General features: G+C 31.8%; 1 protein-coding gene across 7 annotated transcripts in view; it reads right to left on the reverse strand.

Moving 5' to 3' along the window:
- Positions 1 to 2283: 2283 nt before the first annotated feature.
- The window catches only part of LOC129800363 (protein PALS1), a 44593-nt gene continuing 22888 nt past the window's right edge, over positions 2284 to 23988 (reverse strand). For all 7 annotated transcript variants that reach the window (XM_055844700.1, XM_055844715.1, XM_055844723.1 and 4 more), the window contains 5 exons: positions 18108 to 19233; positions 12465 to 12661; positions 12243 to 12374; positions 11967 to 12148; positions 2284 to 8525 (listed from right to left, as the gene is read on the reverse strand). In XM_055844700.1, coding sequence (XP_055700675.1) covers positions 8346 to 8525; positions 11967 to 12148; positions 12243 to 12374; positions 12465 to 12661; positions 18108 to 19233 — 1817 coding nt within the window. In that variant the 3' untranslated portion in view covers positions 2284 to 8345. The remainder of the gene's footprint in view (positions 8526 to 11966; positions 12149 to 12242; positions 12375 to 12464; positions 12662 to 18107; positions 19234 to 23988) is intronic.

Consider the following 23988-nt stretch of genomic DNA (forward strand, 5'->3'; position numbering starts at 1 on the left):
CAGCAAAAATGTAGTATTTCTCATTAAAACGTTCACAAACTCTACCAAATATCCAAAGACAGTGCGAATAATGCAACATTAAATAATTTTAATTCAATATTTGTGAGAAAAAAGTACGAAAAAATCCCTGCCCATCTGTCATTAATTCAAAACAAAACAAGCGAAACGGCACACAAAATTTATGAAATGAAAGCTTTTAGGGACAGGGATAACAGTATAATTGACTAATTTACTCAAATAAAGGCGCTTATTATCACTAGAATCATTCAAATTAATATAATGCATTTTAGAAAATTGTCGTAACTCCCAAGATCTCCATACATTGGAAGTTACGGCTTTATAAACGATGGAAGTTACGATAAAATCTTATTGTGTTTCATCTGACATATATCTCTATATGTCAGCTTTTAATTAAATCATTTTATAAAGATTTTCTCGAGTTAACTTACAGTTTATTAGTGCCACTTTCATTATTTTGACTCAAAAGTATCGCATTCGTGGCTCATTTTTAAGAAAAATAAAGCTGAACTGAAAATATCGTCTCCTGAAAAGTTGTCAAAAGGAAGTTACGACAAATGCTGATTTAACTGACGAATATAATATTTCTGTCAGTACTTTTAAATCTCTCAGATAATTATGTTAAAGGCGACATTTACGTTACGAATTCATTCCGAATTGGTTCAACACATTAAGAATCTCAATTATAGTAAGCTGATTAAGTTTAAACAAAGAATAGGGTATCTGTACCAAATTTTGGCCTGCTTCCAATTTCGACCACTTCTTTTTTTTCTTAAATTTTGATGAATTTTTAGTTTTTGCATTCTATAGAGCGCAATACAATTCAAAAACAAAACAAAAAATGTCCGTTTAGAGAACGAGATGATGTGAAAAGAACTTCGCAGGAATTCCGAAATGGCAAAGAACTATGAGAATCAAGGTGGCTGAAATATTACTCAAAGTTTTGTCTATATTTTTTTTTTCATTTTATAATCAATTAAGAATGATTTTAGAGAAAACAAATACAATAAACTATCTACAAGATACCCAGCAACACTTCTTAAAAAGAAGTAATAAAAATTCAATTTTGTTTTAAAAATATAACATTTCTTTCAAACTTTATACTTTGACGCTTGCATGCAACTAGGGTAAGTGTGCCAAATTTCGGCATAGTTGCATACAAGAGCCAAAGTCTCAAGTTTGAAATGTAATATTTTAAATACAAATTGATTTTTTTTATTCTTTCTTCTGAAAGAGGGTTGCATGGAACCTTGTAAAGAGTTTACCGTCTTTATTTACTCTAAAATCATTCTTAATACATTTTAAAATGAATAAAAATATAAACATAGCTTTGGTGCCCTATTTCGGCCACCTTCATTCTCATAGTTCCTTGTCCTTCGGGAATTCTTCCAATATCTTTTTCACGTCATCTCGTTTGTCGAAGCTACATTTTTTGTTATTCTTTTGCATTGCATAATCTCTAGAGTATGTAAAAACCAAAAATTCATGAAAATTCGACGAACAAAAAAGGTGGCCGAAATTACAAGCTGGCCGGAATTAGACACACTTACCTTATGCCGAAATTTGAAACAGTTACCCTAAATGAATAAATTGCATTTTCACGTGCATTTCACTTATTGTAAGAGATTAAATTAAATTAATCTAAATCCAATTTTGGGAAGTTTTCAGAGCAAAAAGGGTTATTTTATCAATCGTTTTTAATTTTTAATCCAATTTAAATTATTTTACTGCTAAAAATAACTGAGAATATAACATTTTTAGAACAAAGTATGGATGAGCAATGGTTTTTATGGATGATGAGTAATAATTTGGTTGAGAATATTGAACAAAATACACAAATATTGAGCCAGATTTATTTGTTTAAGGTTTGAACTAACCAATATCAGATGAGAATGCTTCAATACTTTCACAGACCACTGTAAAATAAAATTACTATCTGAGGAAATAAAAGTCATCGTATTACTGTCCCAGTTTCTATTTCTCTTCTCCTTGAACGCTTCAGTGAAGACGATGGATAATATTACATTGTAGACAATGATATGAGTTAAGCACAACTCTGCGATTGATGCACACAGATAACAATGCGAGACGAAACCAAAGTCGCAGAATAGTTGATAAGAAAAATTGTAAGAGGCAATTTAGAAATATTGTTGTTAAATGTGTATAAAATAGGAAGAAAAGAAAAACACTCAAACACCCTAAAATCAGTGGACAATGAAGATATTGAGATGGAAATAAATGGATGCAAAAAAATGAAGACAAGTCTTTTATGTACTCATTTGTTTTTTCTTTTTATTTTTAACTAATGTACATTTACATTTTGATTAGTTCTTTTTTTTCCTTTTTTTATCTCAATAATGTCTATGTCATATTTTTTTCTCATTTTTTTTAATACCTTGTTTTTAATAATATATATAAATTTTTTCCGAATATACACAAAAAAATAATTCATATATTCTAATTCTTTTTTTTTCTCATCTCTTATAAACATTTCTCTCACAATATATACATAATTCCTATGACTCCATCATAGACGTGTGTTTTTTTCTCTTAAATCTTCGTCACTATCTTTCCCACAGTAATAAATTCTTCAAATTGTATCTTCAAAAAAATTTTTTTAGTTAAAATCACTCTCATACGAAAGAGACAATGAAAATTCCTAAATCCACCTTTTTCTGCCTTATTTTATTCATTTTCTTTTACGTGAGCAATTAGTTAATACGTCGTTTAATAATCTCTATAAATATCTTGTTTTTTGTCACTCTAAATGGAAATATTCACATTAAAAATAACACGAGACATTCACAAGAAAATAATATGAATGCTTTTTTTTCTTTTTATTTTTAATATTTCTTATCAACACTTTGTATGGAATCATCTAAGTTACGACTTTTCACTTTAAATTTAATACTCAGTCTGATGATTGAATTAAGAATATTTTCTTTTCATTAATTCGAGAAAAAAAATCCTCCCTTGTCTGTTGGAAAATACCCACTATTTGCTATTATTTGTTTAAAATTTCTAAAACACACCTAATTTAAAGTTTTTTTTTTATTCAGTGCCTCAATTTCTCATTTAACCAATTTGTTATTTTTAAAATGTGAAGGTTCTACAATTGGATTTTAACCTAAAATTTGCATATCAGGTAAATTGTTTTATTTAAGCTGCAGTTATTTTGGTAAATATTTGTTTTAAATATGTTTTGTTTTAAAAATCAAGTAAAAGGTAAGTTTATTATTCTCTTAAACAATATTTAAATTTCTAATACTTGAAAATAATAAAACATCCTTGGAAATTTAAAATTAAGAGACTACTAGGTATCCCAATTCAAATGTAACCAATTCAATAGGAGAATTCTTTAAAGCAAGTCTTCAGACTAGAAGTTAAGCCCAGTTCTACAAGGTCTCAAAATCCTAAATACCAAACGTTTTATTGGCTTTTAAAAATCTAACAGATTACTAATCTTCAATTATCCAATCCTTAATTAATCTTTTCCAAAAAAATCTAAATTGATAAGAAATTAGAGCAGTTAAGCCATATGACTAAGCCTAATGCCATGCCCTAGACCACTTACGACTTAAGAAGAGAGACGACTTAGTGGAAAATGATGGAAATGAAGTTTAACCATTATTTCAAATATAATTGAGGAGCTCAAAACAAAAAAAACGCTATTTTAATAGGGAAAGTCATACGACTTTTTTTTACTCTGAGCGCCTCAATTATGCTAAACCGTCTCTCGGCTAATCCTCAGGTCTGTTAAGGCGGTCAAGGCCCTTAGGTCTAAAGCCCGTATAACAGTATGGCAATGTCATGTAACAAATTTAAAAATTTTAATATGGTTAATTCGGAAAAATTAATCAACAATCAAATTCATTTTAGTTACTAAGAACTTCATAGAGCTCCTTCAGCGATTCTATGCTTAATTGGGCTTTAATGTTGTCGTGCTCCTGAATTTACCACAAAAAATTGTTTTATGACATTGTCACATCATTACAAAATTCTCCTACAGGTTGTTATAACTTTCCTACTATCAGTCGTACACTGAGAAAAAACGGGGGTGCAGTTAACTTTTTTTCCTCATAAATTTAACACTTTTTAGGTGTAAAAATATATCAACATTTTTTAATGTTAATTCAACATCTTTTTAAGGGTAGAATTACCATGAAAAAGGGTAACTTTAACCCCCAATACACCTAAAAAGGGTAATATTTACACCGATTTTGGATCAAAACTGCAGGGTAAAATTAACATTTCCGGAATGTAATTTTAACTTTTTCGGATTTCTCTCAGTGTAACGCAGTATCCTCAGATGAAAACATATGTATATTTTGTCAGTAGAAAAAGTCGAAAGTTTGTAGTGGTCTCAGCTCCTGATGAACATAATTGGAAGAGTGAACTATTGTTGGAAATCATAAGTTGGTATAATTTGTAGAAGAAACTTTGTTTTTTGGACATCTTACTTTTCTTATTCAGCCCACTTTCGCGGGAATTTTAAAATGTTAAACGGAAAGAAAAAGTGACAAAAATCTTTCTATCCCATTTTATGGACAAATTGATGAAGATATCGACTTGGAATGTTCTGAGTACCCCCCCTTAAGTTGATCCAATTGTCACTCACTGAGAGAAATCCGAAAAAGTTAAAATAACATTCCGGAAATGTTTATTTTACCCTGCAGTATTGATCCAAAATCGATGTAAATATTACCCTTTTTAGGTGTATTGGGGGTTAAAGTTACCCTTTTTTATGTTAATTTTACCCTTAAAAAGGTGTAAAATTAACATTAAAAAATGTTGCTATATTTTTACACCTAAAAAGTGTTAAAGTTATGAGGAAAAAAAGTTAATCGTACCCTCTTTTTTTCTCAGTGCTTCAAATTTACCTCTACGCTTATCCTTCCCTCCCCTCTAGCAACTACTCTTTTGTGAATATCTCAAGAGCCAAACATACATCTCAAAGGCGCCCGGCCCCTTCTTCTTGCATGTGCTAATATTCTGGTCAGAAGTGCAGAATTTCTTCTGATCAATTTTCTGGTTAAACAGGAAAAGTTATCGACTTTGAATGTTCTGAGTACTCCCACAAAAATCAATCTAAGTAATCGAAACAGCACATGCGTTTGCCTCTAATCTCACTCCTTGTCTTCTAGAAACAACTCTTTCGGGAATATCTCAAGAACCAAATCACCGATGCTCTTCATTTTTGGATATGTCTCAAACATGGCCAAGGAGGATATTTTGTTCTTCAGACATCAAAAAGTCCTTTTTGGGGTTTTCAAGGTCAGTGTTTAAACTTTTCTATTCGTGAATTTCAGTATAAAAAATAACCAATTAAAATTGTGAAGAATTGCAAGATCTAGAAGTAGATTACATTTTGCGTAAATCCGTTGAGAAATAGCGTAAAGCGCGCTACCTTTGGGAGACTTAAGCTTCGGACAACTAAATGTTGTTTTTTAAACTGTTTCTTTAATTTCTCAAGTTAATGGGCTAAATTCATTAAAAAAAATATTGAAAAAACTCAATTGTTTGAAGCTTTAGTCGTCCGAAGGTAGCTCGCTTTCCTCTACATTCTCTTACCGAATCTGTTCATTGGCATTGGAAAATCCAAGAAGGAATAATTGAAGACATTGCTGTCTGTGGACAAAATGTCCGGCTTGGCTTTGTCTAAAACATACCTATCCAAAAATTAAGAGTATCAATGGTTTAGTTCTTGAGATATTCCCGAAAGACTGATTTATGAAGGTGAATATTCACTTTGCAACGAGATTTTGATAAAAAGATAGACTTGGCCCGCAAAAATTAATTTAATTTGATTTATAGAATCAATGCAAAATATAATACGATATATTCACATCAGTTTTTTTTATGTAAAACATATTTACGTTTAAGATAATTTTAAACTTTTTTTCACATGACAAGTCTACATTTTGATCAATAAAAACTATATTACGTGACTCAAAGACACAAATCACACATTTGAATGCTCATCAGCGACAATTAATGTAAACCAGATTTTAATCTTAATGTGAAAATGTGATATCAGGGTTTATATCTGTAGATAGATAGTTTAAAATGTTTGAAATAAACTGAAATCTATTCTAATGATTTTTCCTTTTTTCGAATTGAATTGAATCTTAGTTTTTTGGCTCCTTAAAAAATGCACTGAAAAATGCATAGAGTAAAATGAGGTAATTTGGAACCATTTACAACTTGGGACATTGAGATTTTCAGACTGTTTTAGAGATTTAAATAAAGAAAAACTGTTCCAGTTTTTTTCTTAATCGTTCTTTTCTTCTATTTCAGGTCTTTGTTTTCTTTTTGCTCATCTGAAACAATAAGAAAATCTCAAACGTCCCAAATTGTAAATGGTTCTAAATTACCTCACTTTACCCAAGACATTTTCATGAACTAACGCATTCAGTCAATGTACCAGAAGTATTCTTTTAAGGAGGTGCAGAGAATCGTTGTCAAACACTCCTGCGGTCGCTGGATTTTAATTCTCTCCACTACAAACCCCATTGATTTAGATACAGTAACTACCCGAGGAAATAAATTGGTAATCTGAATTCAAATCGGGAAATAGAATGAAGGAAAATATTATCAAAATCGACTCAATGTCAAAATTACCGCTTGCAACTGCATGAAACAATTTTGTTTGACTTTCCACCAAGCGAGAAACGAACAACAAAATATATTTCCATCTACTCCAGGAACATATCGGCTTGCATACTTTTGTGTTTGCAAGTCTAAAAAAATAGCAAAAATATATTAATTAATGTTTTGAATTTTCCCAGTTACAGTAGACTCTCGCTCAATCGGCTCTTTTTCAATAGGGAGAAAAATTTTGTTAACAATTTGCACGTTTAACTATGAACTAATTTGCTCAAATTTGCTGCAGTTCTTCCTATTTTATCGTGATTCTTTATAATTGAGCGCTTTTTGTGGAATATACAGAGGCTTTGACGCCCAAATTTATCGATAAACCGGATGACATTTTGCCCCAAATGCCCAATTGAGAAAGAGTCTACTGTAAAATAAAGCAATTGATATAAATTTTAAAATAATTTCAATTTTATATTGATTTATAATACCTAGATCTAAAATTTAGATATTTTGGTTGTTAAAAATATTCCAAATTAGGTCATCCCGCAATTTATTTCTCAATTTATTTTATTGTTTATTATTTATTAAAGTCTTGTTGGCGCGCGACAACATCGGCTATATGAGCCCGTTGACCGATATTTGGAATACTCATGTATGGGGTGATTCTTTGTTCTTTGAGTGAGAACCCAATCCAATTGATACAAGGAATCAAAGAATTCTTGTGAAGCTAAAAGAATTTCGTCTTTCTTATTTATCTTTACGATATTTTTCCACTGTAAAACTGAAGAAAATGACGCCTCAACTTAGTGGAGAATTTTTTAAATTAATTTTTTTTTAGGTTAGATCCAACATAACCTCCCATTCATCAATAACTTTTTGGTTAAATATAAGAGAATGAGGCCAATTATTTTCTTTTTTTTTCTTTAACAATTTGCCTGGTATTATTTTCCTCAATCATTTGAAAAAGTTCTACACATAGTGTCATTTTGAATGTACTGGAATTGATTTTTTTTTTCTAAGGTATCGAAATGAGTTTCATGGTAAATTGCTTGTTTTATTTAATAATTTACTACAATGCATTCTTTTTTTTATTATTCACTCTCTCCACTATTAAAATGTACTTTTTTTCTATTATTATCAATGGATTTGAGCAATGAGAAAAGTAATAAAAACTTTTTTTTTTAGTTTTTAATTTTTTCTTACTCGAGAAAAGTATAAAATTCCATCAAGAAAATAACGACAAATATTTTTTTTTCTATTAAACTTCACGGTATTTTTTGTGTATTTAAACTCTTTTTTTTCTCTATCATAAGAAATATGTATGTTAAGGTTCACCTTCACTGTTCTTCTTTTTTTATATTTTAAATACTCCCTTAAAGTTTCTTTTAGAAAAAAAATTCTTTAGAACATTTTATGTTTATTCTTCCTCTTTCACCATGCACATTTACTATTTTTTTTTTGTCTTTCTACTCGTGTTACCAATTTTTTCGTTCAATTTTTGTTTCTTCTAAAAGATTTCCATAGAGTTAATTGCTAAGTATTTTTTGCCATTTCTCTTGTTATTTTCTCATTTTTTTTTGTCTCTAGAGACAACAAAATAAAATATGATAGATAATGTTCATATTTGTAGTAAAACACATACCTCATCTAATATTTTATTCCTCCCTGGAAAGTGTCAATGTAACCCTCTCAACGGAATTGAAATTTCCCTTGCGTCTCTTCCCGCGGGATCAGTTGTGCAGCCAAGAAGCCGGCACCCACTGTGGTTCCCGTTCGAGAGAATTAATCTCCGTGAGAAGTTGATGATAGGCCCTTTCGGTCTCGTTGTTGATGATGATCATGTCGAACAGGTGACCCCATCGTGCTTCCATATCTCTCGCCGTGGCAATAATCTCCTTCAATTCCTCTTCCTGGATAGAAAGCAAAAATAAATTGTACTTAGAATAAGAGTCAATTAGTAGAGAACGGAACAGCAAGGCATTTTTTTTAAGGTTTAGTAATTTCAATTCGGATTTGAAAAAATATTCCGACAAATATGGAAATACAATTTGGTGTTCTTTTCTAGCTTCGCAGAAAGTCATGCAAAATTGTTTCACGAAATTGCGCGCGGAAAGTTTGACATGGCGTCGATTTTAATAATATTTTCCTTCATCCTCTTACCTAATTTGAATTCTGATTACCAATTTATTCTCTTGGATAGTTACACTAACTAAATTAATGGAGTTTGTGGTGAATTAATATAAAGAATTTAAATTCAGTGATCATTGAGACGCATATTAGACATCGCTTCCCCGCACTGCCATAAATAGATTTAAAAAAAAGTATTTTCAAATAAAATCATCTATTAATTTGTAAAAAAATATTCCAAAATCAGATCATTCTTGAATGGATTGAGAGCTATAACTTCTCATTAGGCAACATTTTCGCAAAAAATCCGTAAAATCTACCGATTTTCAAAAATCATTACAATTGCTTGTTTTTTGGAAGTAAAAAAATCTCAAGGAACTTGCTTAGTCTTCCAATCTAAAGACAGCTTTATCATTTGAAGCATCATAATTGCAATAGCATTCTAATGTTGTCTAAGATAATTCTGAGAAAACTTGCTTTTAACCCTTTAAGGACGATTGGAACGCCGGTGTCCCATAAAGAAAATAATTTTTCCTGACTACCTAAAGTTATTTTTTCCAATGTTTGGTACATAATTGTAAAGCCAAAGGTTTAAGAAATCTAGGATATTTTTTGCAAATCTCCAGCTATTCGCTATAAAGTACATTTTTAAGCTAAAAAATGACGATTTTTTAAATTCTCATATTGAAAATTGATTTTACAGTAGACTCTCTCAAATTCGGGCATTTGGGGCCGAAATGTCAACCGAATCAGAGAGAAATTCGGGCAGCAAATTGTTTTAAATCCAACGATTTTTTGTTTATCTGTATACTCATATTGAGTTTATATGCTCATATCTGTTATAAATTTCATGAGAACTTCTTAATAATGCAAAATCACATCAAAGCCAAGACAAATCATGACAAATTTGAGCATATTTGCTTCATTTGATAACCATAATCGAACTTGAAAAATGTCAACAAACTTTTTTCGAATTTAACTGCCGCCCGAATTATAAAGTAGCCCGATCTTAAAAGAGTCGAATTAGCGAGAGTAATTATTTTTTATACTTCCAGTTTTTTAAGCAAAACCGTTTTGGGAAAAGAAACTACAATACTCAATCATAATATTATTTATTAGACTGAACATTATCAGTCATTGGTATTGTCAGAAAAAATATTTAAATTTTTGGGCTATTTTTGTCCCAATCGTCCATAGAGGCAAAAAATATACCAAATCAGACTCTGTTGGCTTTTCGAAGGTTAGATGTAAGACGTTTCACTAATTTTGTTTATCAGTTTTATTTTATTGCTGTTTTTTGGTCAGCGAAAACTGTCTCGTCGGTAAAGGGTTAAGGGGTTACGTGGGCCATGAAGACTAAAAAACACTATATTTTCTATAAATATTTTTTTTAACATAATAAAAAATTGTATATTTCAAGCTATTAAGTATATGTATAAAAGTACAACATTTAAATTACATTTTCTGAAATTTTGTTTTAAAAATTTCAAAAAAAAACGTCAACGTTTGGGATATCTTCGGAGATTTTCTTTGAAAAAACTTGCTTTGCGGTAGTCACGGTTACTCAGAATATATTTATTAGAAGTCAAAAAATTAAATTCTTCCTTTTATCAGATCAGTAAAATTCGTACTTGAACGCAGGATTTTATGTTTGATTAATATGATACTCTGAGTAATCGTGACTACCGCAAATCAAGTTGTTTTTTTCAAAAAAGGTATCCGAAAATCAAATCAACTCAATTCAGGAAAATCAAATCAGGTAAACGGCAAAAAACCAATGAATCACAGATCGTAATATGCCAAAAGTTAATATAGATTTACAATTTGATGAATTACAATTTTAAATGTTTAAGATAGCGGTCGCTGCGTAAGGAGGGGACAACAGCATATTGTCCCATATGTGTGGCATATTTAGGGAATAGTGTGGGCTTAGCAAAAAAGGCATGTATTGCTGACACTGGAATTCATCAGAGAAAGCGGGGTGGGGGGACAGAGAATTTTACTTCGCATAGGACCTAGCTAGGAGTTTTCTAAATGTGGAAAGCGCTAAAGGGACCAGGAGAGCCACAGTAACTTTTGTTTGTAAACATGTTTTCAGAATTTTCTATGAGAGAGAGTGAGATGACATAAATCTAGATCTCACTCACTCTCATTGAAATGTCAAAAACATGTTTACAAAACAAAAGTTATTGTACGTTAGGCATAATGCCCAACGCACAATAACTTTTGGTTAGTAAACATGTTTTTGACATTTTGAACGAGAGTGAGTGAGATCTAGATCTAGTCATCTCGCTCATTCTCATGGGAAATTTTGAAAACATGTTTATAAAGAAAAGTTATTGTGCGTTGAGCATAATACTGAAGTAAACACGAAGTTCTGTCATATTTCTCGTAAGCAATTGCTCACACTGAATTTTCAACAAAGCATTTTCAACTCAAATCATATTCAAAATTTAACGTATTTAGTGTTAAAATCTTCCAAAAAGAACAAATATTTAGATAGAATTCATTATTCATCAAATATTGGAATAAAAATCCATCATTTTAATCAATTTATTTTTACTGTCCAATTTTATCCTCAAAGTGTCCAAAATAAGAAACTGGACTAAATTAAGAGCCTTTCCCCTAACCCTTGTTGTTCCTCTATGGAACATTGTGTCACAATTATTTTTTTAAAGATTTTTTTTATTATTAAGCGGTCCATCTATAAAATTATTTCCCCAAAAAAAATTTGTAAGATCTCTTATTCTGAAAAAAATAGTATATCTTGTTAAACTGACAAATGGCTCTTGTTCAAATTTTGTTGGAAGGATGTTGTTTATCAGTTTGACAAAAAATTTTCTCACATTTAATGTGAGACAAATTTTTAATAAAATCCATTTGGCCGCCAATTTGACAAAACTTTTCTATATTCAGGGAATCGGTCAGATAATTTACATTATTTGTTGCCTTTGCACGAAATTCTGGATATACTTGCACCATGACCAAAAAACATGGAATTCACGAAGACCATAATAAGTAGAAATTCTTGAAAGTCTCTCCTAGTAAATCATAACATTCCATTGAAAACGAATCAATAAATTGATAATGAAAAACGATGTTTCCAACATCATAACTAATGCACTTACTATCTTTCCGGCTACAACTACCTCATATTTCTCTTTCTCTGAATGACCTTCCGTATAATTTTAAAATGTAAAAACAGAAACAAAACAAATGGTTACCTTGAATGGTTCTCCATTCCTAATTTTCTTCTGGCGCAATTTCTCTAAGCTCGGCGGCGCCACAAGAACAACGTATGGCTTCAAATCCGACGCTCGAAGCAATTTTAAACTCTGCGGATGGAGATTCAGCACACAAATCTTGCCACTTCCGACCACTGTGCGTATGGCTTCGAGAGATGTCCCTGAATACCAAAAGAAGAAGTAAAAAAAAAACGAATATTCGCCAATTAACTTGTTTGCTTCGTAAAGGGAAAAAATTGTGGGTGGAATAATTACCGTAGTACGCCTTCTCATACTCTCCATGCTCCACAAATTTCCTCGCCAGGATATCCGCTTCGAATTGTGCACGTGAAATGAAGTGATAATCCTGACCAGGAACTTCGCCATCTCGTCTAGGTCGTGATGTATCTGTAGATCAGATGAAAAAAAATCAAAGGATATAAATGATGTGATAAAAATCCCTGAAAACATGTATTTATTGAGCAGAGAGATGCTTACGTGGAACAGCAGCGGCAAATCGATCGGAATCTGCCATTAGTCGCTGTCGAAGTTCATGACGTCCAATATTTGGGGGTCCAATAAGGACAATTGGCCTCTTGTGGGACGCTCGTGGATAATAAAGGGCCACTTCTTCGTACGTGAGAATTTCCTCAGGGTCAGGCTCATCATGTGTTGTTGTGGCATAAAGAGGATACCTACAAAATTGCAAAAGGGTAAGCAAATTGCTCTCCTAAATCTCGTCATGATTGTGATTCTTTTATGACCAAATTTGCTTTTGTGTATTGTAATATTTCGTTTACTAAAAAAGGTATGTTGCGATCATTGGGATATTACTCTTAGGGCCTTGACAGACCTGAGGATTAGCCGAGAGACGGCTTAGTACAATTATATTCGCAATAATGATTAAACTACTTTTCCATCATTTTCCACTAAGCCGTCTCTCGGCTTAAGTCGTAAGTCTGTCTAGGGCATTAGCCATTAAAGATTTTTTTTGTAAAATTTTGATATAAGATTAGCTATAAAGCTAAATGATCTATCATATTCAGATAACCCAATAAAAATACTTGCTATTTAGTATTTTGCGACCTTCGAAAACTAGACTAAACCTCTATTCTAAAGACCGCTTTACGGTCCGAATACATTTAAAAAATAACCAACAGCCCTTTAAAATATTATTACACAGAAAAAAATATTTTGTAAAAATGTTCGTAAATGTTTGTGAATTCCTATGGGGGAGTTACGAAATGCTCGTGAATCGTATAATCCACAAACATGTTCGTAAAAGTTTGTACTTTTTTTTACAAACATTGTTCGTAACATGATCACTTGACGAGCATTTTTTTTATACTTTTACAAACATTTGTTCGTAAATGTTCGTAAACACACAAAAAAATGTTCGCAAAATTTTGTCATTTGTTCGTAAATGTTTGTTTTCCTGTCGAACATTTTACGAACATTTACGAACAAATGACAAAATTTTACAAACATTTTTTGTGTGTTTACGAACATTTACGCACAAATGTTTGTAAAAGTACAAAAAATGTTCGTCAAATTACCATGTTACGAAGAATGTTTCTGAAAAAAGTACAAACTTTTACGAACTTATTTGTAGGTTATACGATTTACGAGCATTTCGTAACTCCCCCATAGGAATTCACAAACATTTACGAACATTTTTACATAATATTTTTTCTGTGTAAAGCCACGGTTTATACAAACCTGGAAATGTTCATAAGTTACCAATTATATACCATACACAGAAAAAAGTTTCGGTAAAATTGTTCGTAAATGTTTGTGAATTCCTATTGAGGACTTACAAAATTTTTGTAAAGCGTACAACCCACAAGTTCGTGAAAGTTTTTACTTTTTTCACTAACATTGTTCTTAATATGATCTCTTGACGAGCAAACATACAAAAAAATGTTCGTAACATTTTGTCACTTGTTTGTAAATGTTTGCTAGACAAACAAAAATGTACAAAGAAATGTTTGTAAAAGAACGAAAAATACTCGCCAAGTGATCATATTACGAACAATGTTTGTGAAAAGTACAAACTTTTACAACATTTTTAGTGTGTTATACGAATACGAGTATTTCGTAAGGAATACGTGACGTTAAGGAATACTAGAATTTCGTAGGAATTCACAAACATGTACGGAATTTTTTTTCTGTGTACAGACAAGTTTGAAACTGTTAGTAGACTATAATTTCAATGCAGGAGGTAATTATTATTCTTGGACGAGTCAGGAAGTTCAAAAGTACCCTATTTCAAAAATATGAAATTTTTGAAAGTCAAATGTTCTGTGAGTATTGCGTGTATCATTAGTTCTTGGAATAAAAGGAGATTTTGATGCCTTTTTTAAGAGTTATAAAGTTGTGTAGTGTAAAGATTTAATGATATCTCTCATTACGACTTTCTCTATAAAATAAATTATTGTTATATAAATTTTGATGCTGAGTAAGTACAAAACTAGCAAAAACACGTATATAATAATAAAAATTTATATATACATGATAGAATATTTCACAAGAATTAGCACTTAAGAGATGTTAATTTTTAATTTCATGTGAAATTATATCATATAAAAATACTCTTCTGAGTTCAACTAGGGGAAAACTTTCAGGCTTCGCATATGCTTTGGCTTCGAACATATCATATTTTTCCCATACTTTTTTAATGTATCTGACTTTTATGGCAATACATTTTAAAATAGCTAATCTTATGTCACATATCTCCTGAAAAAATAGGTCAGATTCATTAGTGAAACACGGGAAAAACATGAAGTGTTCGAAGCCTGAAAGCCTTTCCTTACTTTCTAAAAAAAACTAAATATAACTAGACAAAATTAAATAGATAAATTAATAAAAATTCTTGCAGAATTGATTAAGGAAAAGTGTCCAAGCTTTGTACGGTCCCAAGCTTCATAATGAATATTTTTTTCTATGTTTCTGAATAAATGTAACTCCGTAATACATTTTTAAAACTGGGAACTTTCGCCTTAATTTTTAAAATATTGCTGCGATGAGTTACAATTTAAACGCTCAGAGCAGAAGTGGTCTCCTTTGTATGCATATCCCTATTAAAACAGTGCACTTCTTCTCTGAGCGTCTCATTTATTGACAAACTTAGCAAAAATTTAGTTATTACGAAGCTTGGGATCGTACGAAGCATGGACATTTCCTCTCACTTTTTTTTATTCTCAAAATTCTTTATTTCTTCCAAGATAAAAATGACAGAAGTTTTAAAATTTTACCTCTTTAACCTCCCTGACTTATCAAAGTTTTAAGATATCTAAGCAAAAAACAAGAAAAAAATTGAAAATTTTGTGCTACTTTAATTTTTTTATCCTATTTAAAAAAGCCTGTAGACTTGTAACACCTCTATCGCTGAGTTGAATTACATTTGTACATGGATGGAGACGTTCATCGCTTTCTTCTACCGCGGCCTTATAGTCCTATTGTAGAATGCATTGAATTAACTCGACGGATATTGGTATACTTTTCTTTTCCAATGTCAAATTCCTTCTCGACTGAAGCATACGCTAAAATGTTTTCGATTTAACAATATACTTCAGTCAAGATGATTTTCCTTTGGAAACATACATAATGAAACATCAAGTAGAAAAATTCCCAACAGTGTTTTGTGAAAACATGTGTAGGGCATCATATGCAAGTATCTATCAACTTGGGGATCTCAATATCAAGGAAAAAGAGATCGCAAAGCGTCGTTCCAGCTTTGAGAAATGCTCTAACTCACGAATACAGCTCTCCATGAATTATTTTTTTGTATATTTCTCATGCATACTGTATTTTCTGACTAGGGGGAGGTGGGGCTACTTTGAGCCGTGGGGCTAGATTGTTATACGACTTTTTCGCCTGTTTTTAAATGAAACTAGTCCTTACAATAATTTTATATAAATCCACTATTATTTTGTCTATCCAAATTACATCGTCTTAAAACCCAATTTGTATTAGAAATATGCGAAAAAATCGAATAACAATGTAGCCCCACAGCTCAAAGTAGCCCCACCTCCCCCTATATAGAAAGTTATTTTGTCCTCTAAATAGTCTAAATGCGACACCGGTGTCCTATTCGTCAAGGTTTAACTAAATCGGTTAAAAAATGAACCCTCAAAAGTGATTGATCTTTAACATTCAATAATTCAAAATGGTGATTTTTCCGGTCATAAGTATGTTTGGACGAAATGATCGCCTAGGCTACCTCTAACAGCTATCCAAAAATGAAAGAGATCTATATTTCCGTTTTCGAAATAAACCAAAAAACCATGGTTTTAGAGAGGAAAGCGCACTACCTTCGGACGACTCAAGCTTCGAAAAACTCATTTTTTTCAAGATATTTTTAATGAATTTGATTCATTATAATATTATAATTTAATAGCTAATCCAGTGTCTCAAATATCCTGAAAAGAGCCATGGGTCTAATACATAAAAAAAAAACATAGGAAAAATTAGTTGTCCGAAGCTTAAGTCGTTCCAAGGTAGCGCACTTTCGCCTAAATTTTACACATTTTTTCTGAAGGAAATATCAATTTTGACAAAATGTTATGCATCAATAAATATTTGCAGTAAATGTTGTCCTTTTGAGGAATTTTTGAAGAGTTTTCGTTTCAGAAGTTCCTTACAATGACCACACAGTGTAAAATGTACTATAATAAGGACATAGTAGATAGTGCAAAAATATGCACTTAGTTATAGGGGAGACCGGTGTGGTTTGGGACAGGGGTAGTGTGGGGCAAGGCGATTTTTTCATTATTTTTTTTTAAATAAATGAGATTTAACCACTACCTCAATCGTAGGCAATATTAAGATGTATCTTGACTAAAACAAAGGATATCTTCAGTTTTATTGTTTTAATTCTATGAACACTTCTTTAAAAATTGATAAAAATTGTATATTTTGACGTCTCAGTTTTCTTCTTTGTATTTTATATCAGCGACATATAATCAAAACTTTTTTATCTCATTAGCTAGCAGTATAATCTGGGAACATATTTTTATAAGTTTCAGAGATTATACGCTCTTGTTTTTTACATAAAGGTTTTAAATACCAAAACTACACGCGGGGATGTTTCGGACACCTGAATGGGGATGAATGGGACGTTGATTTTCAACAAGATTGTAGGTGCCATGCAATTGTTTATTGTCAAAATGAAGAGTAATGCCCAGTTTCTACTGGAAATCTACCTCTTGTGCAAACTTTACCAGTTGAGCAGTTGTTTACAAGGACAATTAAACCATCAATGTCTTGGGAATCAATAATTCCTTCTCAGAGGATATTTGATCTTTGCCCAATCTCGTTAAAAACTCTTTTCTCGAGAATTTCTCGAACGATATCCTCTACAATTTTTACAAGTTCTCAAGAAAAGAAATAATTCAAAGAAATAAGGAAAAAATAGGTACCATGAAGTTGTCGTAAAATCAAACAGGAATACGCCAATGAGTTCAAAACTAAAAGTTACAAGAAAATCTACTCGCCTGAGGAATTTGATGATCATGATTGCAATATTTAGAATAAAAAAGCAAAGAAAAGCAGATGGAAAATAAAAAGAAAATACTTTAAATATAATTGATTGACAATAAATGACTCTACTGTACAAATAAAATTGATATTAATTTTTAAGTATGAAATAAAAGATGAAGCATTTTTATTTCTATCAGAAATATTTTTAATCTAGTACTTAAAATTAATTAACGTGCTCCAATAATGCAAATTATGCGAGAAAAAATGCGTCCCATACTGCCCCATATCGGGGAGGTTTGGGACAAAGCGTCAAGTTAAATGTTTTATCTTCTCCAAGAAAACTCAGTTGTTTTCCAAGTTCTATCGCATACTTTTTATAAAGTCAATATCCATAAGTATCCTATAGACCGCATAAAATTATGATACGCTATCGTGATTTTTTGGAATAGTGTCTCAAAATCAAAACATGAAAAAGTGTCCCAAATCTCCCCCGGTCTCCCCTATTTAGGCTTTCTTATGAATTCACAATTTTTCTTTGTCAATTTAAATCTGAATTTTCCATTAAAAAGAATTTTCTTTAATGTTTTTCAAATGTAAAGAATTGAATAAATATGATCAATTTCAAGAAATAATAAATCAAATTGAGAAAAATTAACTCACCCAGCTTCGCTGCTGGCCTTCTTCTTCTTCTTTCTGCCTTTCCGGGCACACAGTAGAGTCGCCCCCTTTGTCTGCTCCTTACTCTTCCCACGCTGACCTGCCTCCCCCGCAATTGCCAGCTTCATTGACTCACGCTGATGCTGAAACGACTGACTAGGAATAAGTCCGGCCAGTGTCTGATCCTCCTCACCCTCACGATACGCCTGCCACCAATTTGGATCATCTCGTGAGATCACATGCAGGACATCACCCTTCTGAAAACTAATGCCCAACTCACGGCACGGAATGTACAAATCATCCTCGGGATCGTAGTCAAAATGGGAGCGAACATGTAGAACTGGTGGATCTCGGCCACCACCACCCGGTGGTGGACTTCCAGCCGGAACAATGAGAAATGTAAGTGTACCCGTCATAGCGCCCAACAGAGCACAGACATCATTGACACTCTTCCCTCGCATCTCAATGCCATTGACATCGAGAATTTCATCTCCTTCGTGCAACAAGCCTGACTTCTCAGCAGCTCCTCCACGGACAATCCTACCAATCACCACAGCCTCCCCCTCATTGCGAATAGTGGCTCCCAGTGGCTCAGATGACTTCTCAATGCGAATAATTCGTATGTGATCCTGCGTGCCATCTCGAAGACTTCCCACTGGTGTGGCAATTGGCTCACGTTGCTTCATGCTGAGGTTGTTATTCACGGCATTGGCCGACAGTGGTGGCATAACAGGTGGTTTCACGGGCACCGGTGTTGACACCGGTGTCGCCAGGAGTGACGATGTACAGCTCCTGTCTGTTGTCGTGGCAACACGATCGTGTGCTTGAAACAGCCCCTCCATCTCATACGATGACAATATGCCACAAAGTTCAATGGCAGCTGGAGAATTTGACTGTGACAGAGACTCCATGCAATCCTTAGCCAGTGTCTGTACATTGCTCGTGATAGGATTTGCCACACGCGGTCGACGGCGCTGTAGGACGGCTGTGCGCGTGGCCAGGGCACGAGCCACACCCGGACCCAGAAGTAAACTCTGAGCTGCCGTCACTCTGCCCGCCAACGATGCTAATCCATACTTATTCAGGTGATTCTGCAAACGCTGCAGAGCACTCACCAATTCACCATAGCCTGAAATCAAAAGGAGTCGATTTGATTTCTTTAAAAGGACAATATAGTATTCTAGATACCCCGAAAAAGTATAACTATTTTTTATTCAAACAAGAATGTTTTATAATTGAGACGCTCAGAGCAGAAGTGGACTGTTTTAATAGGGAAATGCATACAAAGGAGACCACTTCTGCTCTGAGCGTCTCAATTCATGGTTTTTTCCTGATTTGCGGAGTGATACGTGTTAGATGAGAAAATAGTAATGTAAAGTATAGTAGAGAAATCGTTAAAATAACATTCCGGAAATGTTAATTTTATCCTGCAATATTAATCCGAAATCGGTGTAAATATTACCCTTTTTAGGTGTATTGGGGGTTAAAGTTACCCTTTTTCGTGTTAATTGTACCCTTAAAAAGGTGTAAAATTAACATTAAAAAATGTTGATATATTTTTACACCTCAAAAGTGTTAAAGTTATGAGGAAAAAACGTTAATCGCACCCCCGTTTTTTCTCAGTGTTTAAATAATTTAAATTAATATATTGATTCCTTTTCAAATATTCATTTTTATCAAGTGATCAAAAAAATTTATTGCAGTCATAGTCTTTTGGTCTAAAATCAAGATAATTGAATAACCTAGTTCTATGATTCTCATTATTCTGCTAACATCTGTTTTAGAAAAAAAGTTGAGAGTAAATAAATCAAATTAGGTCAATAAGAATTTAGAAAAAAAGTATTGACATCTTTTTTTTTTTAATATTTCATCTCAATTCCCAATTCATAATAGGAACATCATCAGCGGTATCATTTTCTATCTCAAAAATTGGTTTTCATCTTTAAGATGTTTATTAAAAAACATACAGAGGTTTGTTACCAAATTAAAAGAGGTAGGGGAACTGTGCCAAATTTTGGATATTTTTTTGTTTCTCACAATTTTATAAGTTTTGTGTTTTTTTATTATTTGTAGAGCTGCTGTAGAAAAATTTTTTAAATAGAATTTTTTCTTTAGAAAATATTACGGCGTTATCACACTTGCACATTAAAATTTTAATGTGAATCACATTAATTGTCGCTTGTGAGCGTCCAAATATGTTATTTGTGTCTTTGAGTCACTTAATATTTGGGGTTTTTCTATTTATTGATAAAGAAGTGGACTTGGCTTGCAAAAATAAGTTTAAATTTACCTAAAGCATAAATATTTTTCACATTAAAAAATTAAAGAGAAAATCGCATTAATTTTTCGCATTAATGCTATAAATAAATTTATATCAAATTTTGCGGGCCAAGTCTACCTTTTTATCAACAAATAGATCAAATTTTGAATATAAAATGATTCAAACACACAAATTACACATTTGGACTCTCACCAGCGACAATTAATGCGATTCACATTCAAATTTTAATGTGCAAGTGTGATAACGCCGTAACAAAAATTTCAATTTATTTTAAAAACAATATACATTCTAAACTTAGTTTTTTCAGGTTTATATGCAACATGTCCGAAATTTGAATCAGTTCTCTTACTATTTGAAATTATACAAAAAGCTCCAAGCAATGGATTGGATCGTATCAAAGTTGAAAAGTAGATAAAGAATTATTCAATGGAAAAGTCATGACATTTTTTTGTTTATTTTAAAGTTATCTACAGTTAAAAAAATCAAATAAAGAAAAAGATCATAAAAAGGACAATAAGATCCATATCTAAGTATTATGTGATAAAAATTTAAATATAATTTGATTTACATTTTATAAAATCTGTTGCCAAAAAATATAATAAAATACAACCAGTAAAAAATTAAGTAACCTAATACGAACAATAAAGTTTTAAACTTTGGTTAATAAAAATAACATTTGGCTTGTGAATAATAATAGGTAAAAAAACTGCAAAATTAATAATAAATAAATATTTTTGATCAATAAAAATTAAAGTTACCAATAAAACATGCGCGACCATTTAATTGAAGCTATAATAAAATAATGTAAATGTTATTCATAATTTTAGATAACATTATTTTCAGAATGTCAGTTAATCAGGAAGAACTTGAATTTTGTTTTTATCATATTTTAACAGGTATTTTAAAAGAGATTTTATTGCTGCTAAAACTACGTGATTCCAGAGGAACTTTTAGAAATTAAATAAGCCTGCCTATCGTCAAAATAGAATTGAGATTTTCCTGATTATTCCATTAAAAAAAATGCTATTTTAAGGCACTGTCAAACAAAAAACTTTTACACTATCATTTTAGAATAGAGGGACGTGGGGCTATTTTGAGCTGTAGCGCTACATTCATATACGATTTTTCGCATATTTTTAAAGGATATTGGGGTTTAACTCAAAGGGAGTTAAGAAGACTAAAATAAAATTTCTCAAAATTTCTTTTTTACCATAAAGTAACTCTACCAAATTTCGTTATAGTTGCATGTAAGCGCCAAAGTCTTAAGTTAAAAATGTAAATTTTTTAATACAAATTGATTTTTTTGTTACTTCGTTTTCGGGAGTGTTGCTTGAAAACTTGTAAATAGTTCATCGTTTTTATTTTCTATAAAATCTTGATTCTCATAATTCCCTACGCTTCTGGAATTTTTTTCACATCATCTCATTCGTGAAAGCGACATTTTTTGTTATTTTTTGACTTGTATATGATCTCTAGAGTCTGCAAAAACTAGAAGTTCATGGAAATTTGAGGAAGAAATGAAGTGGCCGAAATTACAACCTAGACGAAATTTGGTACAGTTACCCTAATAAAAAATAATTATTTAATTCAAGCTTTTGGGCATATAAAAGTAATAACATTTTAGTTATATTTTATGAAATTTTTATTTAAAAAATTTAAAAATTCAGACATTGTGACCTGATTTTTGGAGATTTTTTTGAAAAAAAAAACTTGCTTTTCGGTGGATAAGATTTTTCACAGTAGGATTATCTAATATTAAAAATTCAAATATTTCTTCTTAGTTGATAAGTTGAACTAATACTTAAAAGAGAAATTTAATATTTATACTTGATCACATTTTATTTTTATACTCGATCACATTGGCGAGATCACTTGGTGTAAAATACGTCAAAAATGGTGTTTTTTTTTGTATATAATATTCTCCTAAAAATACAAATTTTATTTTTTTTTAATATTTCGTCCAAAAACTAGTTTAACTCATTAGCTAACATGAAATATTTATTTTTGGATCTCAGATGAACTTACTCAAGAGAAATTTTGCCTACATAAAAGTAAGTTTCCTTTCAAAAAAGTCTCCCAGAGGCTGAGTTTCTAAAATTTCTAAATGAAGATTTCCAAAAATATAGTTTAAATGTTGTACTTTTATATTCTTAAGAGCTTTAATAAAAAAAAATAGACTAACAAAGGATTACAAAAGAACTTGCTGTTTTTTTAAAGTCTCTTTGCCCCATGTAACGCCTTAATGTGGTTTAGATAGGAAAAACAAATGTTGAACTATATTAGCATTGAACAGACTGGGCCATTGCTCTTTTAATCGATTTTCAAAGAAGCAATGGAGAAGTGATATGACACCTTCATTTTTTTCGATTAGATAACTCACTGAGAACAGCGCCATCTAGTGTAAGTAAAATGTCCAAGGCGGGAAATATTTTCAGTTGTTCAAAACAATGTAATTCACATTATTCACATGTATTTTATACTAAACTTTAATTTCACTAAGCCTAGACTCATTTTAAATGTATTTCAAAAGTTTTCACAAGAGTTTTATGAGTAAAATATCCTTTGTTTTGATTTTTCCTGGCATCAGCTGATTTCGATGGTGGTCGATGAAATTTCGAACAGTGAATTCAAAATAGAGAATGTTAACGGACTATGTAATATGAAAGTGTCAAGAAAAAGCAATTGACCGGGCAATTGCTTTTTGCTTTTTGTTCAAGGTATTTAAATTTGGCTGATTTTACTAAAATATCATTTTCTTTTTACAGAATATTGTCTCAGAGAACGGAAAAAGATCAAATTGATGCAAAAATTGGTTTGATGCCTCAATTTTTTGAATATTTTTTCCACGTGTAAAAAAGCAATGAAGGAGTAAAAAAGCAATGACCATGTAAAAAAGCCCAGTCTGTTCGATGTGATTATATTTAGAAATACGCGAAAAATTACATATTAATGTAGCCTCACAGCTCTCACAGCTCAAAGTATCCCTACTTTCCCCTAAATATAAATACTATAAAATGGAATGATCTAACCCAACTGACCAAAGTTAACAACCAACAGCTCTGGGTACCAGAATGTTAACAGCGCTGGTAACAGTTTTGGGACAGTGGAAAGTAGCATTGAGTTGGCCTAAAATTGTTACCAACGCTGGCAAGTTTTTAAGGTACAGCACACGAGTAGCGTAACGGCGAATTTCGTAACTAAAACGCGTCTTGTTCAGGATGACATCTGGACATTTTCCACCTCGGAAAATTTATAAAATTTAGTTTTTTGCGGTATCTTAGTGGAAAACTTTTCTTCTGACAGGTAAGTTTAAATCAGTGTGCAAGTTTTTTCTTTATTTTCCTCAAGAAATACTCTCTGAAGTGCCTGAAATTGCGTAGATTCGTGGTTTTTTAAGATTTTCCGATTTTTCACGTCCTGCTGGTCTGAGATCGGCCAGAATCCCTTAAATATCGCATTCGTAGCCCTCATTGATGAACTTCCAAACCGATTTTCCACTTCCGGCCAGATATTTTCGCCCAAAAATAGAAAATTTCCCACAAATTATGCAAGTGCGCGACCTCCCAGATTTTAACGTGTTTTTCACGTCCTGCTTGCCCCTAA

The sequence above is a fragment of the Phlebotomus papatasi genome, chromosome 1 (assembly GCF_024763615.1).
Source record: "Phlebotomus papatasi isolate M1 chromosome 1, Ppap_2.1, whole genome shotgun sequence".
Taxonomy (NCBI): domain Eukaryota; kingdom Metazoa; phylum Arthropoda; class Insecta; order Diptera; family Psychodidae; genus Phlebotomus; species Phlebotomus papatasi.